The sequence below is a fragment of the Antedon mediterranea genome, chromosome 7 (genome assembly GCF_964355755.1).
Source record: "Antedon mediterranea chromosome 7, ecAntMedi1.1, whole genome shotgun sequence".
NCBI lineage: Eukaryota > Metazoa > Echinodermata > Crinoidea > Comatulida > Antedonidae > Antedon > Antedon mediterranea.
In genome coordinates, this window is record NC_092676.1 from 6,677,128 (window position 1) to 6,697,713 (window position 20,586).

General features: G+C 32.8%; 1 protein-coding gene across 1 annotated transcript; it reads left to right on the plus strand.

Annotated features, from left to right (window-relative positions):
- Positions 1-1,116: 1,116 nt before the first annotated feature.
- On the plus strand, positions 1,117-18,591 carry LOC140055055 (digestive cysteine proteinase 1-like). Its single transcript, XM_072100229.1, has 10 exons — positions 1,117-1,255; positions 2,322-2,447; positions 2,650-2,789; positions 3,030-3,176; positions 5,321-5,353; positions 6,271-6,459; positions 12,678-12,840; positions 13,014-13,122; positions 17,418-17,520; positions 18,199-18,591. The coding sequence occupies exons 2-9, from the start codon at positions 2,363-2,365 to the stop codon at positions 17,515-17,517; spliced, it is 966 nt and encodes a 321-aa protein (XP_071956330.1). The 5' UTR covers positions 1,117-1,255; positions 2,322-2,362; the 3' UTR covers positions 17,518-17,520; positions 18,199-18,591.
- The last annotated feature ends 1,995 nt before the right edge of the window (positions 18,592-20,586 follow it).

Here is a 20,586-nt window from a genome sequence, read left to right on the forward strand (position 1 = left end):
TGTGGGTTTTGAAATGGATGGGCAAAAGGAATGCGAAATCATGACTTCTAGAAAATCACTTACAAGATCTTTTGATGCGTGCTTAAGTAAATTAATGTTAAAATCAAACATTATTTGGCATGATTTTCCCTCGGTATCAATAATAGTATTGAGAATATCGTCTAAAAATGTTTGTTGTTTGTTTGTTTGTTTTTTCAATAAAATAATCAATTATTTCCAAAAAAATACATTCACAAGATTCAATACATAGATCCTTTCTCTCTTTTATATCTATTTTAGAAGAAATAAACATACCAACTCCTCTTCCTTTACGATTCTCCCTATCTAATACGAGGAAGTCATAGTTCATATTGTTTAACCATGTTTCCGATATAGGCCTACCTATTATTGTAAAGTAGTGGTTGGTTAAGTTTTGGTGTGTAGTTAGTTCATCAATGTATTTATTGATAATATGTTTTAGTTTCTTTAATAGATTCGTTAAAATCATATAGACTCATATTATAAGAACATGTCTTAATAGCATTTAGCTTATTATTTCTGAGACTATATTCAATGAATTCGTCATGTTCCTTATTACCGTTTCCAATATATTGGAATAAACAGTATATATAAGATGTTTCGTTTTCATCATCGTTAGCTGTATGCTATCCATGCTTTTATTTTGTATGTTGTTGTTATATTAGTCTATACGAAATTTTTATTTTATAAATGAATATATTATAATTATTTCCTTATTTCTACTACTTAATTTCAGTTACAAGAAGGTTCTGAAACGTGGTCTACCTCTCCCTGTATTAGGTTTTCTGCGAGACATACCTATAATTTTTTCATCTTTGTATCCGACGTTACTGGCCAATAGGGTGGTACCTCCATCTGATAGATGGTATCCATCAGATGCTAGAAATGTATTGACCAGCTCGCCGTTTCGTAAGAAGTTGCTATTGTCGTAGAGTGTTAGGTTTGGTAGTTGGTCAGTACGTACATTGTGCTTAATACACGAGTTGGCTATTTCAACTCTGCAATTTAGTGGGCCTGCTCGTGGCAAGCCAAGTGAGATCAAACATTTAGTGTCTGGTGGTTTTGTGACTGTGTTGTATAGCGTTTATGCGCACTTTCCGGAGCTGATTTACAAAGTTGGTTATTTGTGGATTGTTAGTTCGGTGTTGTTTCATCGAGTACGTTTCCAATATTGATCGTTAGTGTATGCGTGTATATCTACTCTTGGTAAAAGGCGACTTGTTTAAACTTGTTTAAGGTGAGAATTTCCTATTAGTAGTACAGATGGCTTGCTTTTGGAAGCTCGATGTGTGTACATAATTATTTGTTTTAATAAGAGTTTGAGCATACGACAATTTCTGACTGACCTTTTTCTAGGTTAACAGTTTGGAAGGCTGATGCGTCGATGGCTACCTGGGTTCGTATTTCGTCCTACGCTATCTATCTTGCTTTGTTTGTTGTTTATTGCTGTCTGCAATTTGCCCTGAAGAGTTTGTTTCCTTTTTGCAAGATTATTTCGTTGTTTCGCTTAACATATATGACAGCATTAGCTGCTAGTTTATTATCTCTTTCTGTTTTATTGATTTTTCTCTCATTTGTTTTTCCCATTTATATCCAAATAGCATGTAGGCCGGTAGCGTCGGGTTGTCTGTTGTTTTCGGTGTCCTTTAGCTCCTATTTTAAGAGCTTTATTTCGGCCTTGGGAATATCGTCTATTGATCTATTAAAATGTTATATATTCGAATATGAAGGTCTGTATAATAATATGACAATTGTATTTTCATTTTTTTTTCAATTTTTCCAATAAAAATACATTCACAAGATTCACTACATAGATCATTTCTCTCCTTTATATCTATTTTCAAAGAAACAAACATACCAACTCCTCTTCCTTTACGACTCTCCCTATCTAATACGAGGAAGTCATAGCTCGGTAAATATGATCTGAACGATGTTTCCGATATAGGCCTACCTATATTATTGTAAAGGAGTGTTTGTTTGAGTTTAAGTGTAGTTAGTTCAACAATTGTTTATGTGATTATTGATACTTCGAATATCACAGTGAAGGAAATAATAGCTATTATATAACACCTAAATAAATTCCTGTCATTTTATTGGACGATTGTTTAATAGTCCTTTTTTTCGTACACGAAACCAAAAAAATGTTCGCGTTGTTTGGAAAATATTTTTGTTATATTATTGTTTTGAAAAACAGCGCTACCTATTTTGTACTTTGGTCGCAAATGTTATTGTTAGGACTGGTTTTGCGATGCCCAGAATATGCTATATTACTATATTAGGTAACGGACCTTATCATCATTCAGGTTGTGTTTTTTTATCTGACCACCACCGTCCACTAACGAACATGAAACTCTTTCTGTGCGTGTTACTTGTTGCCGCCGCTGTGGCAATGCCAAATATGGAATGGGAGAAGTTTAAAAAACAATTTGGTAAGAACTTACTTTTTTATTGGACAATTTATAATACAACTACAGTTAGTTTTATATATTGAAGATAAATCAATTAAAGATATCAACAATGTTCTGACAAGATTACGTAAGCCTTGGAGTTATACTTTATTATTATTCCACTTTAATTATTACCACCAATCCCATTGTCTGATTAATTTCATGCTTTTCTATTATTCTTCAGACAAAGCATACACGCCAAAAGAAGAAGTCTACCGCAGATCTGTATTTGAAGACCACCAGAAGTTCATTAAAAAACACAACGCTGAATACGCCAAAGGACTTCACAATTTTACCGTTGGAATCAACAAGTTTGCTGATCTGGTAAATAATGAGCGTTATAGAAAGTATTTTTGTCGTAACGTGTCGAAGTTGCAACATTTAGGTGTGTCGAAGGCGTGCATGTATGGAATGCAAATTGATGCAGGTTTCAAATATTCAGTTTTTGACATATTATTACCCGATTTCAATTTTCTACATGATATAAGAAGGTCCATAATAATATGAAGTTTTTAACGCATAATTCCAATTTACAATAGTATTCTTTTTACCCCTTTTTTTTAGAGAAATTCTGAATTTGTTTCGATTTACAATGGCTATCGAAGAGTAAACAGAACGCGCGGATCAACCTATATAAAACCCAGCAATTCTACAAATCCTCCAGAAGTAGATTGGCGCACAAAGGGAGCGGTCACACGAGTGAAGGATCAGGTAAGTTTTTAAACAATTTTATTAACGATTAGTTTCTGTTATTTGAATATTATATTCGGGCTCTTATTTATGCAAGCAGACAATATTGTATACGAACCGTTTCCGCTATCTTAGCAGATGACACAATACATAACTGGTTTTTTTTATTATCTTTTGTGGTTAAACACCACCTTTATTTATTCAATGTTTCATAAACAACAATTACAGAATGTTCGTTATTTTCTTATTTTTTCCTCTTTAAACATGTATTGTCCCTTTGACTAAAAAAAAAAAAAATTTAATATTTCGAAAAAAAGTGGGTCATTTTGAAGTATCATAATAGTTATTAATTTTCAATAAAAATTAGTCGAAAAGAAAATCATTTAACTGAAATACAGAATTTTTTTTTTTTGTTCCAGTCAAAGTTTTCGATCAAAACATATCTCATAATGCAACGCGCTTGTTTGGCTACTCTGTATGCATAATCATAAAACTTCCTTGCGATCTGTGTGAAAACACCTTCTCAAACCGTGACGAGTTGTAAACAATCCTAATTAGCATCATGCGTAATACATACTCATGGTTTGAAATCTTTGTTTACTTTCGCTCGCGACGATTTTCCATAAAAATGTAATCAAATTAATTTACCGGTTAATTACGTAAACTTGTTGTTTTTGGCTCGAATTTTCGGCTTAAAATGAATAACTTTAATACTTTGATATGGCCAATTTAAATCTAGAATATTTTGACTTTCATTTTTTTCGTGTTTCAATGGACAATACATCTTTAATATTAATAATAATTTTAATATTTTGGCCTATACGTAGTACAAAAAAAAAATATATGTTTACATTATTTTCTGCATATTTTTTGTTATGTTATCTATTACAAAACATATTGCATATTTGATAAAAAAAAAAGTAATAATGTTAATAATGAAGTTACTAGAATTAATACTAATAAACCAGAGTGTCTAATAAGAGTATAAATATAATCAAGACTATAATATTATGATACAAACTCTGAAAAAAACTGAAGATAAAAACACACATTTCAAAATATAAAAGTATAATTTTTCAGAGTTTGATTTGTATTATCATTTATTATTCGTCAATGTTTAAGTAAAGGATAGCTCCGTGTTTACAACCTCTGTTGTATATTATTTGATTTTCGTCAGCGGTAAAGCAGAATTAGCTTTATGAAATAAGCCTTCGATTTTTTTTTTAAAGTGGTGCTACCGGAATTTGTTTATAATGTTAAAATTGTACACAGGAAAATACTATGTTTATTAAAAATTAAATTTCTTGTAAACAATGTCTGTGGGTTAAAAATATGTTTGAAAACATGATAGTCAGGAGAAACATATGGTTTTACAAACAAAAAATCATATTGTTGATAGACATGATTGTAAATAGATGAAGCAACCGAAAATAATGTTTAATTAAAAAGATGTTCACAGATGAAGAGGCAGAACAAATTCAATACTTAAAACAATAATAATTGTATATTTATTTGTGTTATTATAATTATTATTATTATTATTATTGTAAAATATAAGTTTAGTAAAGGTAGGATAAGCTAAACAAATTATACCCGGAGCGTACACTTTTAGTAAAACCAAAGAACTTATAACACAAGAATCTCCTGTTCTTCAATTTGCATTCAAAACACAGTATCGGAAATACAGGGTTAAAAGGTCAAACTGGGCGACGCCATTTTACAGCATGGAGCAGCGCCCCCTCCAAACTAGGAAGTCAATTACTCTACCCCCCTAGAGTATTAGCAGAACCCCTCTATAATTTTGACTTTCTAATTTGATGCGGGCGCCCTACTCCTCAGTCAATTACTCTACCCCCTAGAGTATTAGCAGATTCCCTCTATGATTTTGACTTTCTAATTTGATGCGGGTGCCCTACTCCTCAGTCAATTACTCTACCCCTCTAGAGCATTAGCAGATCCCCTCTATGATTTTGACTTTCTAATTTGATGCGGGCGCCCTACTCCATGGCTCACAATGGCGCCACCCATAGCTCTATTCTATCCCACAATGCCTTTCGAAATTGTTACGCGCTTCGGACGAACAGGAGATTCTTGTGTTATAAGTTCTTTAGTAAAACATATTTAGTGTAAATGAATGTTTCTATTCTGTTTCGATTTGTGTTTAGGGACTATGTGGATCAGGCTGGGCATTTTCTACGGTAAGTTTATATATGTTGCTGTATATTAATTTATTATATTTTGAGACCATTTTTCATTTCATTTCATTTCATTTCATTATTTATTTGGTCTATTTAAATATATACAAAACAAAAAAAACTGAAATTGGGGAGACCAGGGTCAACCTAAGTGAACTTAATCACTGTAGCTGAGCCGGTTGACCCAACCCCAAAGTCAGTTTACACATAAAAGACGTAAAGACAAAATACAGTTACAGCGAATCAAAATAAATATGAACTTTTCTAATGAAGGCTGATGGGCTTTCTAGGACTGCAGCATCTGTCAACGGTCTGGAAAGCTGGTCCAAGCTATAGAATGGAAAAAAGTCTTTACTATACCACACTATAACTATAATATATAAACATAATAATTATAGAATTAATTGTTATTAAAATTATAAAGCCACACAACAATAAGTCTCAATAAATTGAACATTTATAGATAATGTGACTTTTTAAAGAATTATTTTCTCTGATGAATTATTTATATGAATATTCATTATTAAGATAATTTAGAATTTAAACTATTTCAATTTATTTATTTTTAGGACATTATCTTCAAAGTAAACCAACCATAAATAACATATTAATTCAGTAACTTACAGTAGTCATGAAAATAATTTCTTCTGACTCATGTGGTTGAATAAAATTTCAAACTTGATCCTAGCATTTTGCATTTTCTCCATATTCTATCAAAATATATACACAAAAAACAACAAATGGATACAATGGAATCAAATTTCATATAACTCTCCCTGCTAAATAAGCTCCAATCAGTACAAAAGGACCTAATAAATTCCGTTTAAATTGATTAATTTATTCAAACAAATTACAAAAGCCATAATAACACAAGATCATGTTTGTTACAAAATTAAATACGAACTAATCCTTTTTTATAGACTGGTACTGTGGAAGGTGCAGCGCAAATAAAAACAGGAAAACTTATAAGTCTCAGTGAACAACAACTTATCGACTGCAGCACGGATAACTCTGGTTGTAATGGAGGAACACACATGCAATGGGCTATTGAATATTTGTTTGAATTCGGGGGTGCTGTAGCAGAAAGTGACTATCCATACACTGGACACGTATGACCTACTCCTAGTATTTTCAAGTAGTTATAAGCAAAACAGATTATTATAACCTGTAAATTCGCATCCTGTTTATATTGAACTGACTCATAGGCACAAACAAGCCCACTGCCCGTTTTAAACTTGACTCTTACAATGGCAAATCTCATATCTAATAGCCTGGTGTGTCCAGCTAATCGGACATTTGACAATGACGATGAAGAATCAATTTTGAAGGAATTCAGGGATTTAGAGCTATCTATCTTAAGTATGCCTTCTTATTTAATAACACCCTCGGCTTCCACACCAATTAAGCGATTTACTAATAATCCCAGAACATTTGATGCTGCTACGATTACTTCTTCAGTTGAGATTCGTGAAGTTTCTACACAATCAATTGCAACAAGAACAACCAATATAGTTACCCAAACACCCGAGCACTGGGATCTGACACCCTCCTTAAAAAACAAAGTGAAAAGTAAGGATGACACAATAAAAGATCTACGGAAACAAATACACGATCTGAAAACTGTTCACGCTAACTTTGCCCAACTTTCGACATCTTTTAAGGAACTAAGTGAGAGAAATGAACACCTTGAGGCACAAATTACTAGCCTACGATCAGAGCTTGATGTAAAACACAACACATTTTATCAGCCTATTCATAACTGTTGCCAGGAAATAAGTCTGAATGGTAATGATCACGAGATCCAAACTAGTAACCATTTTGTTCGACTGCCAGATGAGCTCCCCACTTCACCTGAGCCGTTAATTCCTGAATCTGATCAAGCCATCCAAAACTCAACATACAACGTCCAAAACAATGATAATGCATCTCACACTGTGAATACAACAAATTTGATAATCGGAGATTCCATGTTGAAACTAATTAAAACAAGAGGTCTAAGTGATACATCAGTCAGGACAAAGCGAGGCTTTACTGTTAGTCAACTTTACAATGCTGTAACACATATGAATCTGGAAAATGTTACTAACATAATAATTCATGCTGGAACAAATGATTGTAGTCGAGAAGATTTTAACATTAGCAAACTTCACAAAGACTTTCTTCAAATAACAACATATTTGCAACAAAGGATATCTGGAAAGGTGCTCGTCTCGGGAATCTGTCCTCGTCTTGACAATACAAATTTTAACAGACAAATTGCTGAAGCAAATGATATGCTCCAAACGGTTTTTGGCCATTTGTACATTGACCATACCAACTATTTCACAGATGCACACGGTGTACATTCAAATTACTTTACAAGACATGGCCTACACCTCAACCAGAAAGGTACATCAGTCCTACTAAGAAGTATTAATAGAGCAGTGCAAGTAATACGTACACCAGCGAGACAACGAAACCCAGAAGGCAAACAACGATACTTATCTGTTTCATCCTTCAACCAGGAAGCTCTGAATCCCTGCTTCAACTGTGGTGAGAGTGGACATGTGCAGAGGATATGTCGTCATAGAGCACCGATTACATGCTGGAAATGTAACTCTGTTGGACATAAGGCTAAGTTTTGCCAAGCATTTTATGATTACTAGGAAATAGGCAATGAGGGTTTAGCCGTAAATTCTATGATTAATGACAATGAATTAGAACAAAATCCCCATGACGAGGTGGACACTCAACAAACTTATATAAATGATATTATACCACCTGGAGTTGCCTCAAATTTAACGTATACGATCAATTCAAATAAAAATGAAACAATTAACTATCAACATAACTGTTCGCTAAATGAACATAATAATTTAACTGAAAATTGTAAAGTATTTTTAAATAATGGTCTAAGTATCCTAGGATTGAATATAGTTTCTCTACCAAGCAAATTTGATGAATTTAAGTATCTAATCAACAACAATTCTATTGATATCATAGCACTCAATGAAACACGTTTAGATAATGTAATTAAAGATGAATCAATACACATTAATGGCTATGATATTTATAGAAATGACAGAAATAGGGAAGGGGGAGGGGTTGCAGTTTATGTAAATAGAGGAGGATGTTTTACTTGTAAACTAAGAAATGATTTCATGAAAATGGAGCTTGAGATAGTAGTAATCGAACTTTGTAAACCAAAAACTAAACCAATCATTTTAATAGCATGGTACCGCCCACCAAACTCAAAAATTCAACTTTTAGATATTTTTGAACAAATTTTAGAAGAAAACGAATGTCTAAACAAAGAAATAATAATAATAGGAGATGTCAATTGTGACACACTTTCACAAAACCCTACTTGCTATACACAAAAATTAATGGATATAACTAATAACCATTTTCTAACACAAATTATAACTGAACCGACAAGGATAACAAACCAAAGTAAAACTCTGATTGATCATTTTTATACATCCTTTCCAAACCGAATTTCTTCCTCGGGTGTACTTAACACAGGAATTAGTGATCATTCAGCTATTTACGCTGTCATTGGTAAAGAAGAAAAACCAAAACATAACCATAAATATAAAACAAAAAGGAACTATAATAACCTTGATGAGGAAAAACTACAAATTGATATGTTAAATGTAAATTGGCATGAAATAACTTCATATACAAATGTGAATGACGCTCTGCAGTTTTTTGAAGACAAGTTTTTACAAATTGTTAATAAACATGTACCTTTAAAGAAAAAACGGGTTCGAAATAAAGATAGTCCATGGCTCACAAAAAATGTAATATTACAAATGCGAAAACGTGACTCAATGAAAAAAAGAGCGAGTAAAGAAAATTGTCCTCAATTATGGAACGAATACCGTGAATTAAAAAACAAAGTAAATTACGATATCAGGAGATCAAAAAAAAATTATTTCTCTGAACAATTAAATACAAAAGATTCCAAAATAATCTGGAAAAACATAAGATATATTGTACCATCTAAGAATAAAAAAAGTGTTATAAGTAGTATAAATACAATAAATGGCCTTGAAACAGATTCTTACAAGATAGCTAATACTTTAAATGAGTTTTTTGCAAACATAGGACCTAACCTAGCTAAACAAATTCCTCAATTTGAAAATAACCATGTAAATTATGAATACCCAAATCAAGGTGAAGACAAAATCAATTTCACACTTGTTGACGAGGAATATGTATATAAACAAATTTTATCATTATCTGACAAAAAGGCTACAGGAACTGATGAAATTCCTGCTAAACTAATAAAATTAGCAATCAACTCAATTGTACAACCCATTACATTTTTAATTAATTTATCTCTAAGAACCAGCGACTTCCCAAGTAAATGGAAAAATGCACGAATATGCCCAATTTTTAAAAATGGCGACCGAAGTGAACCATCTAACTACAGGCCAATTTCTGTACTACCAATTTTATCAAAAATTATTGAACGCGCTGTCTTTGACCAACTCTATCCACAAATCAACCCTAAATTATACAATCAACAATCTGGATTTAGGCCAAATTACTCGACATCATCGGCATTAATAAATATAACTGAAGATTGGATTGACAGTATTGAAAATGGTAAATACATAGGACTAATAATGCTTGATCTCAAAAAAGCTTTCGACACTGTTAATCACCAGATACTAATAAAAAAACTACACAATTTTAATTTTGCTAATCATGTTATCAAATGGTTTGAAAATTATTTAACAAATCGTACACATATTACTAATATTAACAATGTTGATTCGGTAAAGTCTAATAGTGTTTGTGGAATCCCTCAGGGATCAATATTAGGGCCCCTTCTATTTATCATGTATATTAATGATCTACCTAACTCAGTTTCTCATGTAAATGTAAGCATGTACGCAGATGACACTGCGTTATATTATGCATCTAAAGACATACACGATATAATAAGCAAAGTAAATACTGATCTAAAACATGTACAACTATGGTTAGCAAGTAACAAATTAAGTCTAAACATTAAAAAGACTGAATATATGATTTTAGGAACACATCAAAAATTAAATAAATTGATTAACATGGATATTAATATTAATATAGACGGTACAAAACTTGAAAAGGTAAATAACTGTAAACATTTAGGTGTTATTATCGATGAAAATTTAAAATGGCATAAACAAATAGATCAGGTGAAAAATAAAGTAATATCAGGTCTGTACTATCTAAAAAAATGCAGCAATATTTTCCCTCAAAATATTCAATCATTAATGTACAAATCTATCATAGCCCACCATTTTGACTACTGCAATGTAGTATGGGGTCGTTGTAACCAAACCCTCAAATATAAACTCCAAGTACTCCAAAATAGAGCGGCTAAAATAATTACACATACATCTAGGTATGACTCTAGCTCACAGGCGCTCAAAGATTTAAATTGGCCTAATTTAGAAGAAAAACAATATTACAACGAAGCAGTCACAATGTATAAAATAATGAATAACTTGACACCATCCTACTTAAGAAACAGATTCTATGAACGCAAACAAACATATAATACTAGATCAAAAGATATTCTAAGTTTACATAAGGCAAACACTGAGTATAAAAAGAAAAGTTTCTCGTATTCTGGCGCAAAGCTATGGAATAGTTTAAATGCTATAAACTCAAATGCAATTACAGCTCCTAATATACATATATTTAAAAAAATGATAAATGACCAAAGATAAAATATACTTGAAACTCTATATTTTTTCATGAAATCTTTTTTTTTTTTCTTTTTTTTTTGTTGTTGTTGTTGTTTTTGTACTGTAATTGATAACTTGTGTAATAGTATAAATAGTTTTGTAGTAAGTAACGGCCTTGTGAAAAACACCAATATGGTGATTCAAGTGTTGCATCCGTTTTTAAATAAAGTTGTTATTATTATTATTATTATTATAGTAACGTAATGACGCCCGAACGGTCGGTTAAAATAATTTTTCGCTCTCTCCCCTCTAGAAACTGTAGGCAATGGTTCCCGTTATGATAATGACTCGGTAGATATAAAAAATGCTTGGTAAATTGTAGATGAATTGTCTGATGAATTCTACTACAAATCGTATAACTGTGTTATAAATAATACAATATTGTGTGTATAAATGTGGATGGGCGATTATTATTCTAAGTGATGTTTTATTGGGGAGGTGTTGGGCGTTTATTCAAATAAATACTATCCTAATTGGTATAATTAATACATTATTTAGTTTCTTTTGAATCTAACTTCCGTTTTAGGCGGCTTCACATGAGCAGAAGTATCGCAAGGTCCTAACGAGACCACAGATAACCCACAGTATTCCTGCCAACCTTACTCAACAAAAGGTCTTATCTGTTCTCTTGATGTAATTTTATATACTATTCCCCACAATATACTCCGATGCTTTATGAATAATATATTCAATTTGATCTTTATTAATTTGCAATATAATTTGTCCAAAAATAATCAAACAACTAAAAGAGATATCGCTACTAACGCCACTACGTCCGATTACGGACGCAGATGGCTTTATTCGGACACGTCAATGCCTCGCCGCGTTCTCAAAATGTTTAAAAAGAGTAATAGGCCTAGGTAGTATCATTAAAATGTTATTAAATACTACTTCTTCGAATACTGATTAGTACGTGGTGCGAAATTAACTTATTAAATTGTAAGTACCCATGCATGTTATAATTATACAACAGTGTTAGCTGGTGTTTACTAGTTAGTAAGTGAGGTATCCTGTGTGTTCTCAGGAAATTGTTTATTGTGATGAATAACCTATTAGGTTATCTATATATACATTATAGTTAATTCTGACACAATGGAAAAACTTCGGACAAATCTCCGCCTTGGATACCTACCTTTTCTATCTCAGATGTACCACGAAACGTAGATTTGATAACATTAGTTTACACTATTACGATATTGTTCCATATTTCTTTCTTAGGAAGATATTATAAAGAGTTTTATAACAAAATTTTTAATTTTTTTTAACTCTACGCTCGGTAGAAGTAATTGTGAAAGAGGTTAGTGAGTAGGTTTAGTTTTATATATCAATATCAAGCATTTCAATAATAGTAACCGACCGAAAACGTCCAGGCCAGAATGTCCTAAAACCTTTTTACCCGAGTCACTATTATCCCGAGAATCACCGTCTACACTTCCTAGAGAATTATGGTAGCATGTAACTGTTAACCTGAAGTAGGATAATTTAAGGTTACACGCGAGGTACTACACGCTTTGAAAAGTGACAGAGCATTAATTAATCATTATCTATATCTATCACATTAGTCATAATTTATCTATTATTTAATTTGTGTATTTCTTTAGGATGGACTCTGCAAATATATATTACATTTTGTTTCTAAAGTCCTCGGTTACAAAGACATTGGGTATGCGGATGAAGCCGGTCTAGCCACTGCCTGTTACTTCGAAGGACCCATCTCAGCTGCAATTGATGCTGGTCACCTATCATTCCAGTTGTACAATGAGGGTAATTTGGACCAATTTACGCAAGTTTAATTGTATTTGGTTATAAGTTTGGGACTAATTCACAGCGGAGGGAGAACGTTTGAAATGGGAAAATTTGGCGTATTTTGTCAAATTATTATTTATAAAAATAATACGTAGACATTAGGACTACAATATTCAAATTTATTTTATTAGGAGTCTACTATGAACCGGAATGTATCAGTCAACGTCTGAATCACGCAGTCTTGATTGTTGGTTATGGCACGAGTGAGGGCGGATTGCAGTATTGGATAGTTAAGAATAGGTGAGTGTACACATAACACCTTTTATGGAACTTTCGTGCGACTTTATTTGATTACATAATCACAAATGACAGTGAAAAAAACTTAATCGCATGTTACGTACACAAATTTACAAAATTGAAAGTAAAATATACCAAAAGCTAAATTATAGCTAAAGCTAAAGATAATTATAGTACACAATTATTATTTAGAATCGTGTGCACTTTAAAGAACCTAGTACATCTTTCGTGATGAGTAGGGGGTTACCCCGGTGTATTAGTACATCACAGCCACTGATCACCAACTGGGCCCTCTGGGAGATCAGTCTTTGACTGAAGAGGTCACCCAGTATAAAGATAAAACAAACAAACAATTGTTATCAAAAACTTGAATAAGAAAGAAACAAACATACAAGAGAACATTAACATTCATTTCTTGATTATTGATTATTGATTGATTATTGATTATTGACCAAGAACTGATAGATATGCTGAGAATGGCAAAGATAAAATCAGGGAAGAGTGCCATTACACATATCAAACATTTAAAGCGCAGTTTACACTATTGAAATAGTTTGACCAAAAAAGTTTGATATGCCCAAATATGGTAATGATATGACATCATCGTGTCCAGGCACATCACATTTTTTGTTACATAACGTTTGATAGTGTAGATAGAGCTTAAACATAATAATCAATCAATACATAGTGAATTCAGAAGTGATTGGGAAAAGAAACATTAAAGTTTATACATTTTAAAGAATATACTGCTGGTCAACATTTATTGCATAGAAAACAATTCATAATTATAACAATTAAACATTATTATTATTGTCATCATAATCAATATTACATATATTTGATTAGAAATCTACTGTATAGCTGATAGTGTATTATTAGTATTAGAGAGGTTTCGCAATCTTACGAATACGATAACGAAAACGGATACGTCACGCACGTCGTAAGCCATAAAAAAATCTGTTTCGCATGGCAACGAAATATTGAGGCGCGTCCAAAATATGACTGCGGTAAATTTGAGCGAAGCGCAGGTACGTGTTGCTTGGTGCTTGGCTGCCTAGGCCTAGCGTAACATCAAAGCGAGTGAAGACTTTAAAAACTACTATTTATCAAAATTGACTTGGCATCTATATATAAATTTACGTAAGGGCAAAATTCGATAAATCGAGGTTAATTTATAGAATATTTACTCGATGGTATATAAAGTTGGTTCATACTTTCGGTACTGATTTTAACCATCTGATATAACCCTGTTTACTAATTAAATTGAGTTAGGTAATTAGTTATTGACGATTAAAACGAATTTAGGCTCAACGATTTTCTCCAAATAGGGTGTTTTCCAATCGTGGTATACACTGTCTAATGATTGTCCATGGAAAAATACCCGCACACAATAATACGAGGATGCTTCGCATTTTCCTATCTCCTCCTACGATACTTGTTTTTAATAGCTGAAAACCGGTTAAACAGCTCGAGTACAGCATCATAATATTGAAGACAGGCCGATTTTCTTTAAAAAATACTATTTTGATAGATTTAATATACATTTATACAACTGTTTTGATCTGCGATAAATGGAACATTCCAATCTCTGTTCCGCAAGTGTCTATTCCCTCAGGCGTCGTAAAGACAAGTACTGTAAAGTCATAACAGAAATTCGATACATTTTATCCAATCTGTGCTGCATAGGTTGGATTTGTTATTTTTTTTAACGGATAATAGCTAGCCTTTCCAGTCGCCATCTATTATGTACAATCTTTATTATTGCAGTTAAACCACCACCCACACCACCACCCTCCCACTCACTGGCATGAGTAGCATTGTAAAGCCATTAGAGGATAGGCCTACGGTACGAAGGATCACATGCCCTAAACGCAAAACAACTTTGGTGGTTAGGAACCAACTTAAATATTACTGGCTCTAAGAAACAATTGAAACCCATTAGACCTACTAATTAAGTTAAGTTAGATAATTATTTATTGACGATTAAAGCGAATTTACGATTTTCCCCGAAAAGAGGTGTTTACTTTATTACTGACAGTTCCTCCTGACGTTAATATTAATTAATCTAATTACTGTACAAAAAATATAAGCATCGTATTAATAGTAATGTATCGTTACATGTACTGTACTACTTCAATCGACTATACGGTGACAGTTTCAATAAAGTATTAAATAGCAATGTTTTACTGTGTTTAGTCATGGGGGTATAAATACCTCCATGGTTTAGTGGTATATTATTTGTAAAACATGAAAACAATTAATATTTCGTTACTAAATGGATAAAGAATATATTTAAAAATTGTTCGTCTTTGCACCCATCCTCTTCCCCATCCCTCAACCCTCATGTCGCATACAAAACACAAATTCAGTTTGTTTCAAAACAATTGGTCTTATTTTGTGACGAGTTTCTCTTTCGGAAGTAATTCCCAGGGTGCTAATTTTAGTTAGTAAACGACATGTATTATTGTCCTGCATGTACATTTGAAGTCGCCAATTTTTTAACGCTAAAATTACTATGTATTCGAGAACCATCTCTGGGCGCGAGCGAAGCGAGCGTACCATCTAGTCTATATATAAATTTACGTAAGGGCAAAATTCGGTAAATCGCGCGTTATTTCTAGAATGTTTACTCGATGGTATGTAAAGTTGGTTCGTACTTTCGATACTGATTTTAACCACCTGATGAAACCCTGTTTACTAATTAAATTGAGTTCGATAATTAGTTATTGACGATTAAAACGAATTTAGGTTCAACGATTTGCTCCAAATAGGGGTGTTTTCCGATCGTGGTATACACTGTCTAATGCATGTCCATCTTGAAAAATACCCGCATACAATAATGCGAGGAGGCTTCGCATTTTCCTATCTCCTCCTACGATAATTGTTTTTAATCGCTGAAAACCGGTTGAACAGCTCGAGCACAGCATCATAATGTTGAAGACAGGCCGATTTTCTTTAAAAAGTATTATTTTGATAGATTTAATATACGTTTATACAAATGTATTGATTTGCGATGAATGGAACATTCCAATCTCTGTTCCACAAGTGTCTGTTCCCTCAGGCGTCGTAAAGGCAAGTACTGTATACTCATAACAGAAATTCGATCCAATTTTTTTTTCAATCTGTGCTGCAGAGGTTGGGTATAGATTTTTTTTTAACGGATAATGAGCTAGCGTTTTCAGTCGCCGTATATTACGTACAAATCTTTATTATTGCAGTTAAACCACCCACATCATCACCTGCCCTTCCCTCACTGGCATGAGTAGCGTTGTAAAGCCAATAGAGGATAGGCCTACAGTGCATCACATGCCCTAAACGCAGAACAACTTTGGTGGGTAGGGTAGGAACCAACTTAAGTATGAATTAGCTCTAAGAAACAATTGAAAACCATTAGGCTTACTAATTAAGTTGAGTTAGATAATTCAATATTTATTGACGATTAAATCGAATTTATGATTTGCCCCGAATAGAGGTGGTTTTCACAAATTGTTTTACATTATATAAACATATACACGTCGTAGTGATGTATCGTTACACGTACTGTACTTTTCAATCGACTAGGACGGTGATAGTTTCAACAAAGTATTACATCGCAATGTTTTACTGTGTTTAGTCATGGGGGTATAAATACCTCCATAGTTTAGTGGTACAGTATATTATTTGTAAAACATGAAAACAATTAATATTTCGTTACTAAATGGATAAAGAATATATTAAAAAATTGTTCCTCTTCCATCCCTCAACCCTAATGTTACATATAAAACACACATTAAGTTTGTTTAAATTTGACTTAAACAATTGGTCTCATTTTGTGACAAGTTTCTCTTTCGGAAGTAATTCCCAGGGTGCTAATTTAGTTGAGTACATAAATCACAGTGTCTATTTATCCGTTCCTGTAAACGACATTATTGTCCTGCGGTACGTACATTTGAAATCGCCAGTTTTTTAACGCTGAAATTATTATGTATTCGAGAACCATCTGTGGGCACGACCTAGATGGTACGCGAGCGAAGCGTCTAGTTTTAGTAAATTACTTTAGTAAATTACTTTCAATAAATCTATAATTATATTATAATCATGAATCATTCCTGATTCAAATGCAAAATGTGCAAAATAGATCAAAAACTATACTCGTTTTGTAGTTACGAATATGACTGGTGATATTCGTCAACACGAATACGCTTTACGAATATGAAATGGGGATCAGCTCAAAAGTTTCACAAATGTATGAAGTATCCGTTTTCGTTATCGTATTCGTAAGGTTGCGAAACCTCCCTATTATTGTTTTATTCTTTCAGCTGGGGTACTAGTTGGGGCGAAGCCGGTTACATTAAAATGTCTCGTAATAGAAATAACAATTGTGGAATTGCCACACAGTCCTGTTACGCAATTGTTTAAAAGGTGAGTTACAAATAATGCAGTTCTCTAAAAACTTTGAAAGTAATAACGCTAGAGGGCGTAATCACAATTTTATCATGGCGCCTAGTTTGGCGTAGGCTATTCGATAAGGATCAAAACCAGGGAAGATAAGAGTGAGACTACTCGTCCACTATAACAGGAACATTCAACAGGATAATTCAACCGTGCAAACGCAAATTTTTCAAATTTGGACGAAACTCCAATTGAGTTGATCAATCACAAACGACAGTTTGGTTAACTAACACATCTCGTCGTGATTGGTCAAAATTACTTCAGCTTGGTTCCCCCTAGGACGCAACGCATGGAGGTAAGCGCAACCATTGTGATTTGACGAATCACAAGCGACTCTTGTCGATTAATCGACTAACATAAAAAAGACATTGAATACAGACATGTTGAAAGTATATTATGCGCCTTGCAAAAATAAGCTGAAGCCGACAATTAAATATTACAATTGATTTTGAGAATTGTTTAAAGCCTTTTTTTGTAATATGTTTTCGATGTGAGCCGGTTTGATTTATGTGGTTTTGCAGTTGCAAAAGGAAAAATGAAGAATTATTTTTAATCGATATTTTACTTTATACAAGTAGGCCTAATGAACGAATCTTAATAATTAATGTATAAACTATTTACATATTTTGTTTTCATTTTGTTTTTTAGAATTCCTTTTATGAATAATATTGACGCTGCTGCTGTGTGTACGCTTTTAGATCAGAAGAAACCTACATCGCAAGTTTGTTATTTTTAGTGTATTGACATTTAAGAAGGTTTGACGTTTGTTAAAAACCGGTACTACCGTACCGTCGCAATCATTATCGTCTATATAACCGTTATCATCGTCTATTTAACCGATCACCGTTTATAATATGATTAGTATTACTAATTCATAATTACTTTATACTAGGACTACTAATATCTACTAGTATATACCGGCACCTTTCAATTCTCGGCATCTGATTGGTTATTCGCTGGTCTATAGCTTTTGCCATGCCCTCGAACTATAGACTATACTCCTCTATTCATCTATTATATAATTATGATCAATTCCAAGTCAATAATTTGTGTGTCAGTTGCATTATAAGGTTTATCGCAAATAGCTTGCACAATGCATGATGGGAAGGGTTTGGGAGCAAACGTCACGACGTACGTACAAACAACAACAAATCACATACGTACGCGTTGTGACATTTGCTCCCAAATCCTTCCCACCATACATCGCACACGCTAATTGCGATAAACCTTATTACCACGTCGTCTGACCTTGTTATTTAATCATAGTTTAATAATTATAATAATCATGGATCACATTGAGGAATATTATATGTTATATTGTTTATGATATTAAAATTGTATGCTTTTATACTATTATCTAAAATGTGCATTGTTTGCGTTCAATATGTATAAGCTCAACAGTTAAGTTTGTATAGGCCTACATAATCCTAGAAAGGACGTTACTTTCGAGTTTTTCTATGTCTCACTCACTTAAAAAATATTTCTTAAAATGTTTTTGTTTAATATGTCATTTTAATGTAACATAATAGTTATTCACTTTGACCAAAAATTTGACATTTTAATGTAACATATAACATAACTTTGACCAAAAATTGGATCGAAAAAAAAATGTATTTACCTGAAAAAAAACCTCTATAATTTAAAGCAACAAATGGTCTAACCAATAAGTTTTTGGCTAAATGAATGAATTGAAGACGAGATTAACTGTATTAAAACGACAAAATAACATACTCAAAGTCTATTTTAATTATTCTTCATGTTTTATGTTTTTGGTGGTCAATGAATCTTTAACGTGAGTAACAATAGTTATTAGAAATTAAACAAATAAACAACATAGGCCTATTTAAAATACAGAGTGAGTTATATACGTTCTATTTTAATATTAGATCATCCTGTATATAACATAATAACATTACAATTAGACATAATATTAATAGACCTAGATCTTTAACAACTCAATGTAGCTAAATACATCACAGAAAAACTCACAGATGTTGAATAATTACAGATTAGATCAGGCCTTTCTTTATGGAGGAACTCAATTGGTTATATATACATTTAATACATTTTTGTAATCATGTCAATTTTGAACTTTAACCTTTATATCTCGAAAACGCCTTCAATACTGATCGATTACCTTCCAGATTCGTAATCAACTGAACATTCTGGTCTAGAAAAGCTAGATGGCAATTTGTCCCCTGTCTGGTGGTGATATCCTCCTCCTGTCCGGACTAACTGTGAGACTGGCTAAACATGACATTGGCAGCCATAGTATACAGTTGATTGTTTACAGCACACACGGTGTGAACGATTGAGGGCTCAATTATGTTTTGACTAAGGGAGGCAGAAGGAAGGATGGTCCTTCTCCTCTTATGACATCAATCGTTATCCTCAATCGTGTCATAGACATTTTTCAAGTACGATATTTTTAAATAAGATTATCGAAGATAAAAACGATTAAAATCGTTTTATCTTCGATGTTTCATAGTGGAATGTGTTTGTTCATAGTAACCAAGAGCATATCCGGTGGGCCATCACGGACTAATAAGTATGCGTTTCAAATAAAATATTCTCCGATATCAATCCCCAGTCTGTATATACACTATGTCTAAGGTTTTGTTAAACATTATTTCTAATTCCCTGTTAACGCACGCCATGTCACATTCTGCTATTGCACGCCTTTTCCGATCTTCTATAGAGTCTTTCACACCTGTTCCGAAACGGTTACGGCAAATCAAATCAAACGTCAATGTTTCGTTTTCACGGCGCTCCACGCGGGCGGCTATGAACCAATCTTGCCCGTAGCCCCACTCCACCTCCACAGTGTTATTAGATCTGTACTTTATACTAGGCTTTCTTTGTTATCAGTCAAATTAATTAATTTAAAAATAAATAAATACTACCTCAAACAAAAGGTGTGCTGCTGCTTTTTTATAAACATAAATAAAAAGTATGTTTTCCACTAGGCGAACAAGAAAGCGTTGGATATTTTGTATGTGTGTTGCTAATATAAATTTGATTTTATCCCACCTTTAG